Source organism: Delphinapterus leucas, chromosome 18 (genome assembly GCF_059928025.1).
Source record: "Delphinapterus leucas isolate spDelLeu-1000000601 "Yukka" chromosome 18, BTC_Dleu_Yukka2, whole genome shotgun sequence".
Lineage (NCBI taxonomy): Eukaryota > Metazoa > Chordata > Mammalia > Artiodactyla > Monodontidae > Delphinapterus > Delphinapterus leucas.
This window is the reverse complement of record NC_143146.1, coordinates 70,445,732-70,460,686: the sequence shown is the minus strand read 5'-3', so window position 1 is coordinate 70,460,686 and position 14,955 is coordinate 70,445,732. Positions and strand designations below refer to the sequence as shown.

At 41.1% G+C, this 14,955-nt stretch overlaps 2 protein-coding genes across 3 annotated transcripts in view; one reads left to right on the top strand and one right to left on the bottom strand.

Moving 5' to 3' along the window:
• Positions 1–782: 782 nt before the first annotated feature.
• ZAR1L (zygote arrest 1 like) lies at positions 783–12,264 on the bottom strand. Its single transcript, XM_022574422.2, has 4 exons — positions 8,503–12,264; positions 7,914–8,006; positions 6,064–6,138; positions 783–2,560 (listed from the first exon to the last, which is right to left on the bottom strand). Exons 1-4 carry the CDS (start codon positions 9,238–9,240, stop codon positions 2,417–2,419), a joined length of 1,050 nt encoding a protein of 349 aa, XP_022430130.1. The 5' UTR covers positions 9,241–12,264; the 3' UTR covers positions 783–2,416.
• BRCA2 (BRCA2 DNA repair associated) overlaps positions 11,002–14,955 on the top strand; it is a 57,185-nt gene continuing 53,231 nt past the window's right edge. For both annotated transcript variants that reach the window (XM_089899269.1, XM_022574615.3), the window contains exons 1-3: positions 11,002–11,205; positions 11,887–11,992; positions 14,544–14,789. In XM_089899269.1, coding sequence (XP_089755395.1) covers positions 11,926–11,992; positions 14,544–14,789 — 313 coding nt within the window. In that variant the 5' untranslated portion in view covers positions 11,002–11,205; positions 11,887–11,925. The remainder of the gene's footprint in view (positions 11,206–11,886; positions 11,993–14,543; positions 14,790–14,955) is intronic.

Here is a 14,955-nt window from a genome sequence, read left to right as displayed (position 1 = left end):
GTATATCTGAAACTAACACAACACTGTAAATCAACTATACTCCAATATAAAATTAAAATTACAAATAAAAATAAAAATGGCAATCTGGATACAAGCTGAATATCAGAGGCTTTGGGAAAAGCACATCATAGGTCAGTAGAACTGGCAGTGCCATAATAATTACCATAAAAGTTCTAACTTAAAACCCAACACAGAGGGAGGACAAGATAAGTTAAGCTAAAAACAGAGTCAACTTATGGTAGGGAACACAGGGTAAAGAGTTATTAATAATAGTTGAAATCTTATTAAATGACTCATTTAATTAAAAAAGCAAAAAAGATCGCCAGGTAATTCCTGGGACATTAAAGTTTTAGAATCGTTGTTCTAAATGTTGCTGTGCCCCAGGGCCCTGTGCTATACTCTCCTACTAGGTGACACCATCCAGGCTCACAGTTTAAAATTTTATAATTATATATATATATATATATATATATATATACACACACACACACACACACACTTTTTTTTTTTGGCCACCCTGCTCGGCTTGCGGGATCTTAGTTCCGCAACCAGGGATGGAACCCAGGCCCACTGCAGTGGAAATGCAGAGTCCTAACCATTGGATCGCCAAGGAATTCCCAGTACTATGGATTTTTTTTTTTTACATCTTTATTGGAGTATAATTGCTTTACAATGTTGTGTTAGTTTCTTCTGTATAATGAAGTGAATCAGCTATATGTATACATATATCCCCATATCTCCTCCCTCTTGCATCTCCCTCCCACCCTCCCTATACCACCCCTCTAGATGGTCACAAAGCACCGAGCTGATCTCCCTGTGCTATGCAGTTGCTTTCCACTAGCTGTCTATTTTACATTTGGTAGTGACTACAGATTTTTTAATCTCCAAATCTCTCTCTCTGTAGCTCTTACCTCCTTCCTAAATTCCAGATTCATATAAACAACAGCCTACATGACGTCTCCATTTGTGTGGAGTTTCAAATATTTCAAAGTTAATGTTGAAAACAGAAGCCTTCTCCCATCTCACTATATAGCCCCACCAAAAAAGGACAGCTAAGTTTACTGAATACCTGTTACAGGTAGTAACCTAAGTGCTTAACATGTAACAGCTGCTTTAGTCCTCACATCACCACCACCAAGAGACAGTTCCTATTATTGTCCCCATTTTACAGAAGAGTAATTGAGAGAGAGGGCATAAGTAACTTGCCCACAATCATACATCTCCTAAGTATCACACCGAGGATTTGAAGTTAGGTAATTTGAGTCCAGAATGTTCCTGTTATACCCCTCAGTTCCATCCAACCCAGAGCTCAAAGAAATCTAAAAGTCATCATTTATTTCACCATCACCCACTCCTAATCCTGTGCATTACATTTTCAAACACTATCTGGAATTCATGTATTTCTATCTCCATGGCCACCCACTCTTTTCCAAGCCATCATTTTGCTCGTGCATTCATTAATCTCCTAACTGGTCTCCCTCCTTCCACTCTACCTGGTATTCTCTCATAGCAGTAAGTTTTTTATAGAAAGAATCTGTTGTCAGTGCCTTGTTTAAACCCTTTCATGGGCTGCCATATGCTTGACCTGAGCCCTGCCTTCTCCAGCCTATGCCTGACTTGAGCCTCAGGGGCTCTTGTTCCTCAAACATACCAAGTACATGTCCCAGCCCACCCCCAGGGTCTTTGCTCTTGCTGTTCTGTTGGATCAAATTCAGCTTCCTTTCTCCCAGCTCCTCCCTCATCCGGCAGGTCTCAATTCTCATGTCACCTCTTTTCAACAACTCTTTATAAAAGAGTCACTCTATTATAGCCCCGTTTCCTTCATTGCACTTAACACATCTGAATCTAAGAAAAAATCTAAGTAAATCTAAAGCCGTGGAGAATGGACTAGTCTACCTAGGTTCAAATTCTGGCTTTACCCTGTAACCTCCCTGTGGCTCTCTCTCCTCATCTGTTAAAAGAGTATAATAAGAGTGCTGTGATGAGTAACATCAATGCCTGACATATACTAAGTACTATTTAAGCATTTGCTATAATGATTAGGTACACTTGAAGGCAAGGACCTTGCTCCTGATCGTCTCTATATTCCTAGCACTTAGAACACCCAGTGTACAAGTTTGTCAAATGAATGACTGTTGTTCCTCTTCATTGTTCCATTCATATTAGTGATAGGATCTACCATTTTCCCAATGTTTTAGTGATGTTTTTACCCCGGATCACCAATTAATGTGTCTTCATGGTCTATTTTACATGCATTTATTTTATTCTATTCACATCGACAATTGTCATACCACCTACAAAAAGTACAAAAGCCTAAACCATTTTCCAATACCAGGTCAGAGCCAAGGTGCAAAAGAGGAACTATACAGTAAATTACAAGAAGAGTTCAGGTGTCCCGTATGAAGCATGCTGCCTGTCACATGATGCATTTAAAGCTGTAAATATTGCCACAGGAGAATCTCTTGTCTTTGCAGCGGCCACACAGCTCCTGCCGATGAGGCCTCCTTAGATCGATGTGTCTTTTCTTTTGAAGACAGGAACAACGAGACTTTGAACAGGTCTTTTGAAAAGAAGCAACAGTTTGGGGACTAAATGATCAAATTAGTTCTTCAAATGTAGTCCTCAAATGAAAATACTTTTCCCCACCACCCCTATCCCCGATATCTTTCTCCTCCTTTGAATCCTATGAGAAGTCCAAGACCAAGTTGTACAAAACCACTCACAGCCCACTAAATGCATTTTTCAAAATGAATGATCAGACGATATTTAAGAGAACATTGATAAGCCAGTCCAGAAGATACAAGAGAAAAGGTTTAAAAGTTAGAGTTTTGTAGAGTCTCTTCATTATACAGGTCTCTACATTTGTAGCCAGGTGGGAGTGAGCAGTGGGTATTAAGTGATTTGATTACCTAGACTGGAACATTTAAAAAATACTAGAGCAATGATTCTCAACTAGTAGTATTTTACCTACCAGCAGACATTTGGAAATATCTGGAGAGATTTTTGCTTGTCACAACTGTAGGGAGGGGTGTTCTAGAGGAAGCTAAATATTTTCCTTCCAGTCATACCTAATCTCTGCTGGAATTTGAAGAATTTTTAACCATTATCCTATTCTGTCTTCTGATAAATAAAAAACACACCCCATGGAGACTGGTATACTACCCTGGTCCACCTTCCCAACCCTGCTAATCTCTGAAAATTTATAAATCACTGCTCAATTTTCTGCATATGTCCATAGCCAAAAAGAATAAGTAAAGCTTTACCTTTTATATTGTGAAAATAGGCATTTTTATTTTCCAAATGAGTGTCTCAGATATGATTTATCAAATGTTGTACTGCACTTACATCTTCCACTCTCCCGTTGATGAGTATGCATCCTCAAGGAAATTCTAATAGCAATACTCACATGTTGTTTACTCTAGGTACTGCTCCAAGCACTTTATATAAATTCACTTAATCCTCATATCACCTTTATAAGGAAGAAAAGGCTTAATTCAAAACAAATTTTTTTAGTTAAAAAAAAAATCAGGATTTAGTCTAAAGGTAGGTTTCTGGTTTTAGTAATGGTGGATTAGGTAGTTTTGACCAAATCTCCTACTTAGGACAACAAGAAAAGCTGAGCAGAGAAGATAATAATTAAAAACAAGAACTACTTGAAGGCACTGGAGAGATACCAAAGTATCAGAGGAGGAAGCCCAGAAACAGAGATGAGCCTGACATTTGGGACTATTTTCTCTCTAAAGGCAATTCTGTAAGAGGTGAAAGACAACAGGAAGCTGAAAATGAGTTTAACAAGTTGATGAGGCTGAGGGATAATCTTAAATATGTCAAAGTAGGAGAGACCTGGTAAACAATTCAGGTTTTGTGCTGGGACCCTGAAGGGCCCTGAAAGGCTACACCCTAAGAATAAGAATGAACCCAAAATTGACCAGCCTTCAACTGCTGAAGCCCAGTTTCAAAACAGCTCAACCCTGATTGGAAAATAGTAATCTGAAATTGCTAGTGTCCCCATCTGCCCAACAGAAGCAAACAAGTCTTCTGTGAAAAACAATACTATCCTAGGCCTCGAATTATCACTATAATTTTTCATATACAATATATAGCACTCAAAAGTAACCAGGTATATAAGGAGACAGAACGACATACTCGAAAACCAAGGAACGTGAAGAGGATAGCAACAGAACCATAGAGGATTAAATTAATGGAGTTTTATGGTACGGATTTTAAGAAAATGATGCTTAATATGTTCAAAGAGATGAGACTGATATTTCCAACAAAGAACTGGACGTCACTTAAAAAGACATAAAAATTCTAGTACTGAAAAACACAGTAACTGAAATCTATAACTGAATAGGTAGGTTTGACAGCAGATTGGAAAGAGCAGAAGGAAAAATTAGAGAAATGGAAGATAGTTTAGTAGTTGCTATCCAAACGGAAGCAAAGAGAGACAAAAGCTTAGGAAATACAGAAAAGAGCATAAAAGAGATAAGGGATATGGTGAAAGGTCTAATATGAGTAATTAGAAGAAAGAGAATGGAGGTGGAAGTAATATTTTTAAAGATAATGGCTGATAATTTTCCAAGAGTGATAAAAGTCTTCAAGCTACAGATTCAAGAAACACTATGAATTGTAAGCAGGATAAATACAAAGAAACTACAATTGGGCATAAATTGTAAAACTGCTGAAAACCAAAGCAGAGAGAAATATCTTAAAAGCAGACAGACTTAAGAAGGTGAGAAAGTGAGATATATTACTTCAAAGGAGTTGCAATAAGACCAATAGCCAACTTTACAGAAACAATGAAGGTCAGATCCTTAAGGGGCAGAAAGAAACTACTGCCAACCTAAAAATTTTATATTCAGCAAAAATATCCTTTAAAAAAGCTATCTAGACAAAATAAAATGTGTCACCTTCAGATCTGCATTACAGGAAGTATTAAAATGTGTTCTTCAGGTATAAGGAAAGTGGTCCCAGATACAAAAAGGACCTGAGAGCAGCAGAAAGGGTAAATATGTAGCTAAAGCTAAATTAATTATGACTATAACAAATAATGTCTTTTAAAGTTTAAAAATAACATACAACAATAGCAGCAAAGAAGTTTGGATGAAGTGATAAGGAATTAGTGTGACCTAAGGTCACTGCATTGTCAAGGAGAGGTGAGATTGACTTATCAACGTCTACATAAGTTGTTAAAGAATCATGCTGTATGATGAACATTAAAGAATGAATAACTGCCAAGATAATGGGGGAGGTTTTAAAAAATCAATTCAAGTGAACACAAGAAAAAGGAGTATAATAGTAAGAAAATATATTTAAATCCAAAGTAATTATAGTAAACAGACTAAATGAGAATGTCAGACTAGAAAATCTAAAGATAAATCATTTATAAACGATTAGACTAGTTTTTTAAGTTATTAATTTCTTAGTAGTATAAAAATGTTAAGTAAGTGAAGGATTTAGCTTAAAAAAAATTCTTGATTATGAAAATCAACTATGTCACACTTTTCTGAAAAGCTTCAAGAGATGTCTCCTGCAAGCTGTTTTATGTAAGAGCTAATCGAATTCTGTGACATCCTAGACCTTGGGGACACCATGGAATCTGATCACAACTCTAATACTATCTGTCCAACCTTGGGCAAGTTATTTTCTTATTGAACTTTAGCTTTCTGGTCTGTATCATGGGAATAACATCTACCTGAAAGGTTAGATTACAGGAGATAATGAAAAGCACTTGGCCTCAAGTTTGGCACATAGTAAAAGCTTAATAAAGGTTACCTGTTAAATTATTACATGCAGACTATACACAGGGTGTTTGAGGAAAAACACACCACATACATAAACACACCACATAAGGCAACTTAAGAGTAAATCTTCCCCTTCCCCCCCCAAAAAAAACCTAGAATTAATGCTTTTTCTAAAATACTGTAAAAATTCAAACATACAGAAAACCTAACACTCCTGTACCGATATCTAAGTCTATCAAATCCTAACATTTTGCCACAGAAGCTTCATGCTTAAGAATGAAAACATTATAGATACAATGGAAATATTCTATTTGCTTACCTGGCACTGGATTGCTTCTACTCGATAAGGGTTAAAACTCTTTTGGCATTTGCAACAGAGTTGTTTGAAATAAACCTAAAGAGAAATTTGTCTTTTATACAAGTTTATAGGTACTCTAGGCTCCCATATCTTAATTTAAGTAATCCATTCCTTCACCTTGCAGCTTGCTTTTGCCCAACCTCTATGCTGAAGTCTTAAGCTCTTCTAGTGCTATCAGTCACTTTTTCTTATTATTTGAACCTCATTTTCCTTACCTGTAAAATTGAGACAATACCACTTCCTTTTTCTATAATTCTGACAACTACGCAATAATGTACACAAAGTACCACAGTAAAAGTCTTCAGTGAGAAGTAGCTATGATAACTTTATTCATTGTGCAGGCAGAACCCTTGACTTGCTCCTTCTGTCCTGGTCTATTTGCCCCTACTTTTTCATTTTTTTCAGTATTTCTCAATTTGAAATTTAAATTACTTATAGTTACCCACCAACACACGTGGTTTCCAGGCTTTGTGCATTTTCTTGTGCACTTTCTCTCCCTTCCTCACTTGGTGAACTCCTATTTATAAACCTTTAAAATCCTGCTTGGACATCAAGATGCCTTCCCTCTGACAGGGTTAATCGTCCCCCTCCTGTATCATTTCTGTACCACTTCCATGCCACGGGTGCCAATGCATATACCACCAAATCTCATTTTGTCTGCGTCACTCCTATCAATAAATTTCTCCAGGATGAGTTCTATGTCTTGTTCTTTTTTTCCTAGTGTCACCAGTGTTTGAATTAAACCCACTGTTTCTTTTCTAGCAAGAGAAGGAAAGTAATTTTAGTTTAGTTTAAAAATCTATTCGCCTCCAGGTTCTAGTAAATGGCTAGGTTAAAAAAAACAACAACAACAACCAAGTTTTCATTCAGGTGGTAGCATGCCTCCTTACCCTCTCCCTCTACAGTCCTTAAGAAGGAAAAGCAGTATCTAAAATGCAACAGCACAGGGGCCTCAAACTCAAATGCTTGTAGAGGTGAATGAGAGACACCAGATGCAGACTGCTGTGAAATAAAGGCCACATGCCCAGTGAAAGGAGACAGAAGCTGCTCAAGTCCAGCCTACTGCTCTCAAACTGAGAGCGTTTAATGACCAGAGTCTGACGGTTCAGGAAAATCTGGAAATGCAAAATGTGGAATCTTTCCCAGCCTAAATATGTTGACAACTAATTCAAATTAAGGCGGGGAGCCTAAATAACCAAGTCTCTCAAGGTTAATCTTTACAATAAATTATTTCTCTCATTGCCCCACCTTGTGGACAGACAGTGGAAATTTTCTAGAGCTAAGGCCCAAACTTGTTACAATATACCAAATAAAAAATGATTATAGGGCTTCCCTGGTGGCACAGTGGTTGAGAGTCCGCCTGCCGATGCAGGGGACATGGGTTTGTGCCCCGGTCCGGGAAGATCCCACATGCCGCGGAGCGGCTGGGCCCGTGAGCCATGGCCGCTGAGCCTGCACTCCACAATGGGAGAGGCCACAACAGTGAGAGGCCCGCATACAAAAAAAAAAAAAAAAAAAAAGATTATAGCAAGTCCCAATGTATACAAGTTCATTTAAATAACCTGACATTTTGTCTGGTGCAACTACCAAACCAAATATAACACCAGGGCTCAGGAGCTCAAGAGCTCTTGTGGACAGCCCAATTCAGTTCAATCCAAACATTTACTGAACACCTGTTATGTGCCTGGCACGGAGGCTGCCAACATGACCAAGACAGCATTCTAGTCATGCTCCATTAGGAAACATGTTCTTCCTCCATGTAGCACCTGTGCCCGCCCATGCTCTCCCTTGTCCCACTCACTTTTACTTACCTTATTAGTTCCAGAAATGCACCACACATAAGCACTCTCCCATCTGGTCTTACAATCTTTACAGTGAAAATAGCCATATTTTGGTTCTAAAAACTGCAAATAAGGAGGAAAAGTCCTTTACTATCTTGGGGTGGTGGGGAGGGGGGGTGCGGATAAAAAGCCAGATCCTTCTATCCTTGTGGCTTTGTATAAGAAACAACAAGAAGCCTCCTTAATCTCATTCATAGCTATTCTCAAGGTCACTACGTGAACTCAGCTCTCAAGGATTGATTACTCTGGGACGCTTCTAGCTGCTCTCACGCTTTTCCAATCTATTTTCCCCAAGGCCATTAGCACCACCTGCACAAAACGAAGATCTGATCACAGATTTCACAAACCTGAAACCCTTCTTTGTCTCATTTCCAATAGCTATGGTCCCCAAACTTTGGGTTTTCATAGGCTTAAAGTTGGCACCCCATTTTACCAAAAAATTAAACACACACACATAGGACATGTAAAATATATGTTTGCAGAGAAGATTCTGCTCTCGTTGCACCAGAAATGGAAAAAAAGGAAAGAGAGGGCTGAGGCGAGGGAAGAGAAAGCTCACCTGGAAGTTGGGCTTCCGGAGAGGCTCGGTGGCGTCTCCCTGAGCTTGCTTCCTCTTCCTTTCCCGGGGACTTGAGGCATCTTCCTCCCCCAACTCTTCCTGTTGCCGGAGTTCCTCCCGCTGGTCCTCTTCCGACCTTGGTGTTGGTGGCGGCAGCGGCGGCGGCTGGCTCGCCTCAGGAGGACCCGAAAGCGCCTTCCTCTCCTCGTCTTCCCCATCCTTCTGCAGCCGCACCAGGCCCCTGCGGCCCATCACTGGCGAATAGACTCCCCAGGCTGACAGGGGCGCCTTGTGCCCCGTGCTGCCCCAGGGGGAGCGGCTGTGCAAGCTGCGAGGCCCCAGTGAGCATTGCACGGACTTGTCCACCCGGGGGTTCACCTGCACGCCCACCTCCTTGGTGTCGGCCTTGCACAGACGCAGGCTCAGGCTGGGGTTCATCTGGGAGAGAATGGCCTTAAGCTGGGCCCTCTTGTAAGGGTCCACGCAGTACTCGGAGGCGTTGGAGGGCACCAGCAGCCCCGGCCTGGCCAGGAAAGCGGGGGGACCGTTGTTGTGTCTCCAGTCGGGCTGTTTGTGCTCAGAAAGTCCAGGCTGGCCCAAAGGCAGCGTGTTCCCATAGCCCGGGTACAAGCTGTAGGGCACACGGACCAAGCGCTCCATCCGGCCGCCGTGCGCCCAGGCGCAGCGCAATATCCTGGGGCAGTTTGTTTGTGTCCTTGTTTTGCCTTCCACCTTCATCCGCCCCCTCTTTCTCCAGATCAAGTTGGTTCAGGTTCTTCCCAACCTTCTCCATTTATTTCTGATTCTGATGGGTGCTGCTTCCTATTACCCTAATTGGAGGAGGGAAGGCGATCTCCCTACCTACTGAGGTCTAATTGCCACCTCATCCCTAATTGCTTTTTTCTGTCTCTTCAATTCATTGCTCCTGAATCTTTTTTCAAAGCTGTTTTTCATTTACCTTCTTATTCACACACGTTTTAATTAGCAATTCATTAATTCACTATTCCCACAGTGACTTACCATTTTAAAGACCCTGTTTTAAAAGATACTGTACCTCTAATACAAGCAGTAAATTATTTGAGCCGCCGCACTATAAGAGTGAGTATAAGAAAGTATATTATGGCAGAGCTAAAGAATGTAAAAAACCTGGTACTACAGGAGCAAGGAGCATAAAGTTATGGGCAGAGTGTGGGGAGGGGGGGAGGGGGGAGGAACAGTGTATATAGTGAAAAAATATATTTCAGAGGGTTGTATGACATACCAATAGTCCACTCTAGTGGACCCGCCCCCCAAAAAAGGTGAAAAGCAGCAAATTGTTCAGATTTAGAGGTTAAATGCAGACAATCACAGGATAGTTAAGTATCTGAAGTTACACAGACTTGAACTGAAAACTGGGCCTTGTTTATCACTCAACTTACTTAACTAGATAACTCAGATTCCCCATCTGACAATACTAACCAATTTATAGGATTATGGTAAGAGTAAACGTGATATCCTTTATAAAGCACAAAGCAGAATAACTCATAGATGTTCATTAAGTGTTAGCTGTTATTGGGTAAGGATCCCAGGCCCATGTTTCTTTGCTGTTTAGGCCTAGATGATCATAAGCTTTGCTATCTGTCTGTACAGGTAAGGCTTCCTACTACAGCAAAGGATTATGATCAAACTAAAATGACACCTCAGGTACCAAGTAGAGGCCACTCTTCTTCAAATCCACGGTTGCTTCCACTGTTTACTGCTTAAGAGCCTTCGCAAAGCAGCAAGGCCCGTGAGCCCCTCTCAGCTCCAGAATCCAGCTGAAGGCTTCCTAGGTACTACAATAAACCTGAATTAAGCCTTGTGCTAGGCATATCACAGACCCCGTGAATGATGAGACTGCTGTCTTCCAGGGCAGTTTGGAGGGGAAGTTAGGCACAAAACAGTTGTTTGGTACCCTAGGAACGTCAGGGATACTACGGAAGCCTGCAGAGGGGAGTGCCTAACACTGCAGGAGGCCTGAGGTGGGTTTCACACTTTTTCAAGCAGGGAAACTGGCTCAGAGGTTCTGAAATCCTGCTGCCCTGGCTTCAAATCTCAGCCTCTTCCACTCTTTAGCGAGCACTCAGCCGGGAAGGGAGTTATCCACAGCCACGGACCACTCTGGGGTTTTCTAACGTCTGCCCACTTTGGGGGACGCCCGCTTTTAGGACAAAACAGAGACTTTTCACAGACCCCAGGCCGCATTCGAGGGGGACCACCCAAACGTGACATGGAGCGAAGGGGGAGGAGGCGGCGAGTATACATAGGGCGTGGTGCCTCCGAGCAGCGCGGCCTAGTAGTCTGAAGGCTCAGGAGAAGAGAACGGGCACCTCAGCTCCCTCTTTAGCGGCTCAGAACTGACTGTCAGGCAGCCGAACAAGTATTCGCTTTGGCCACAACTGGAGGCGGCGGCGACGCGGCCCGAGTCTGACTTCCGGGTGGCGCGCGCGCGCTGCATGCAGCGTCATGGCGTCATCGCGTGACGTATCCCGTGAGCGGGCTTTTGGAGCGAGAGTCTGAAACCCGCTGGGCGGAGGTGGGACTGTTACGGCTCCGCGCCGTGTGTGTTGTCTGGGTCGGTGGGTCGCGGCGAAACGGAGCCTGCGGGGTCAGATTTCTGATTTGAGTGCCGGCGCACGTTTTGTCAGCCTACTCTGGACAAAAACAGCTGCACCTCTGAAGGCGGTTAGTATTCGCAGGGGTGGAGACGGGCGGCGGGGAGTGCCTCCGGTGCCCGGGTGGGATCCGGGCCTCGGGCCCTCACTGGTCCCTGCCCACCCCGCCCCGACGGGGAGAAGGGACCCGCTCCTCGGGGCTCGAGGGCGCCCCTTCCCCGGGACTCCATTGCCCAGCTTTGGGCGCCGCTTGTCCCAGACGTCTCCAGCTGAAGTTTCCTTAATTGGAATCACGATGAAGTTACTTTCACGGAATATTGCTATCTTGGAAAATGTCCTAGAGCCTGTGGCCCACTGTATCTGCCTCAGTCCCCGGGTAACTGCTGTGTTAACGAAGATTTACTGATTGGGAATTGTCAAACGGTGTTGATCTAATAGCCCTCGCTAACTGCGCAGCCACTAGCCACACGTGACTAGTTAATTTAATAAAGAGTAAATAATATTAAAAATTCTGTTCTTGAGTCAGACTTGCCACATTTCAAATGCTGAATGTGGCCAATGGCTGCTCTATTGGACGGCACAGATATACAATGCTCTCTTCATCGCTGTGAGTTCGATTCTTTTCCCGAGTGGGACCGAGGTAAATAAGCATTGTAACTTTAGGCAGGTTTACCCGCTTCCGCTTTTACCTCAGAGTCACTTAAGAAGGACTGCATCCCTGTGAAGTGTATTTTGGTGTTCTCTTTTGCAGACTCCGTTACCAAACGTTGGAATAACATTGTAGATAAAAATGCCGATTGGATGCAAAGAGAGGCCAACGTTTTTTGAAATTTTTAAGACGCGATGCAACAAAGCAGGTATTGACAGATTTTATATAAATTGATCGTTTACATTGAGAAAAATGTTTTCAGAAAAATGTGTAATTATGCATGCTTGCTGAAAAAATTCAGTACTTCATGTTTTTGTTTATACTATAAACTGTGCTTTATGGAGTCATAAATCAGGAAAATAATCATTTACAGTTAAACAAATGATAAATATAAAACCTGTAGTGGATAAAGAGGAGACTGACCCCTTGATTAGCAGAATTGTTTTTAAAGCAGAGAACTTCTAGCAAATCAGAAGCACTGGTAACGTTATAGCAGAAGTTGTCAAACTTTTTGGTCTCAGTTCTCCTTACACTCTTAAAATGATTGAGGACCAAGAGCCTTTGTTTATGTAGGTTACCGCATTAGAAATTAAAACTAAGAACTTAAAAAAATATTAATTTAATTAATAAAAATAAACCCATTGCATATTAACATGAATAACATGTTTATGAAAAATAACTATTTTACAAGAAAAATGCGAGAAGAGTGACATTATTTTAAAATTTTGCAGTTCTCTTTACTATCTGGCTCAATAGAAGATAGCTGGATTCTCATACTCATTTCTGCATTTAATCTGTTACAATATGTTGTTTTGGTAGAAGTACATGAAGAAAACCCAACCTCACACAGCAATGTAATTAGAAAAAGAAGTATTTTAGTAGTCTTCACTTAACTATGGGTATTTTTCTTTGGTACTACTCGAAAACTTAAGGCAAGTGGTAGTTTCTTAAAAGTTGCAATGTGAAATCCGAAACCATGTAATGAATTTTTCATACTCTTCTTACATTAAATTCAATTAGTCTTTCTTGTACCTTGAATAAATCTTTTATCCATGTTGTAACATCATGCGTGGATTATTTGAAAAATATTAATGATATTCCATATATTTACACATTGCATTAGACATTATTAAAAAATCACATTGGAGGGCTTCCCTGGTGGTGCAGTGGTTAAGAATCCTCCTGGCAATGCAGGGGACACGGGTTTGAGCCCTGGTCCCGGAAGATCCCACATGCCGCAGAGTAACTAAGTCCGTGTGTCACACTACTGAGCCTGTGCTCTAGAGCCCACAACCCACAACTACTGAGCCAGTGAGCCTCAACTACTGAAGCCCATGCACCTAGAGCCCGGGCTCCGCAACAAGAGAAGCCACCGCAATGAGAAGCCCTTGCACCGCAACGAAGAGTAGCCCCCGCTCGCCGCAACTAGAGAAAGCCCAACGCGCAGCAACGAAGACCCAATGCAGCCAAAAGATAAATAAATAAAATAAAATAAATAAAAATCACATTGGTTACCTCACTGATCTCATCAGAAAAGTCTTTTAAGATTGGGAAGACATCAAGCTCACAGAGGCTGATAGAGTTTTTAACAAAATTCTAATTCTCATTTGAAAGCTCACATGTTATCATTGGCAACAAACTGTTGTTTTCCCTGCAGTAACAGGCCCACTTCATTCATTTTCGAGAAAATGTCTACCAAATCACCCAACTCAGAATAACTTAGTCATTCTTTCTTGTGAAAATGGCTTTCCATGAAAAGTGCTAATTCAGCTCACAACTCATCACATGAGTGCTTTTTCTAAACAACTCTTGTGCTTAAATATGCAGAAATGCTTTATGAATGCTTCCATTTTTGTCACAGAGAATATTAAAAAGATGTGCCCAAGGGTTAGGCTTTAATAAAACTAACTTTTGCTGCCTAGTTAAGGACACTTTAAGTTAAACTTGCTTTTTGTTTTTTTGGCTGCACCACGCGGCATGTGGGATCTTAGTTCCCCGACCAGGAATGGAACCTGTGCCCCCGCATTAGGAGCATGGAGTTTTAACCACTGGACCGCCAGGGAAGTCCCGCTTTTTTGTTTTTGTTTTTGTTTTTTTACAAGTGCATGGTGACGAAGAATACAGTGACTCCTAGTACAGTTTGTGGCCACTGCCTTGACTCAGGCAAAGCTGTCATCAGTTTTACCCACCAGTGGTGTAAATGTCAATGTTGGGAAAAAGGCAAATGATGGCTAATATTATTATGAAAATAGTTTTGACCTTATGGACCTCTTGAAATGGTCTTAGTGACCTTCGCCTCAAGTGGTCCACAGATCACACTTAGAGAACACTACTTTAAGGATAGATCACAGGAGAAATTTTGTCTTTCTCTTTAACAGAGAATCTATTCCATTCAATTTGTGAGTCTGCATGTCTCTTGTACCTATAGATTTATCACAGCCACTTATGTAGTATTGATAATTACTTGAATTGTATCTGTGGAATGCATTCTTACTATGGATGATTTTTGTTTCTGAGTCGTGAATATGAAAGAAAACTTTAGAAGAGCTAATATAGGTAATAATCTCCTTGTAACTTTTGTAAACTTCTGTTATACCTTACTACAGATTGATAAGAGAACAGATTAATGATCCTGTTTAATTAGTATTCCTTAAAAGTAATCCACAGTCAAAATCTCAAGCAATTGTAATCTTTACTGGCTCATGGATTTTATTGTGTCACTGATTAAAACCCAGGTGGGATTTTAATTTTTCTTACAGATTTAGGACCAATAAGCCTTAATTGGTTTGAAGAACTTTCTTCAGAAGCTCCACCCTATAATTCTGAACCTTTGGAAGAATCAGAATATAAAATCAGCAGTTATGAAACAAACCCATTTAAAACACCACAGAGGAAACCTTATCATCAGTTGGCTTCAACTCCAATAATATTCAAAGAGCGAGGTCTAACTCTGTCACTGTACCAGTCTCCTTTAAATGAATTAGATAAATTCAGATTAGATTCAGGTAAGTAATGTAATGTGGTTGACTAGAAAAAACATGAACTAGTAATTCAGACAAATTACTGTTAAAAATCCCAGCTCTGTTGTTACCTATGTCATGTTGGTCAGCTCAACCTCTCTGGCCACACTTTCCCCACCTGAAAAGTGGAAATGTGAAAATACTACCAAGG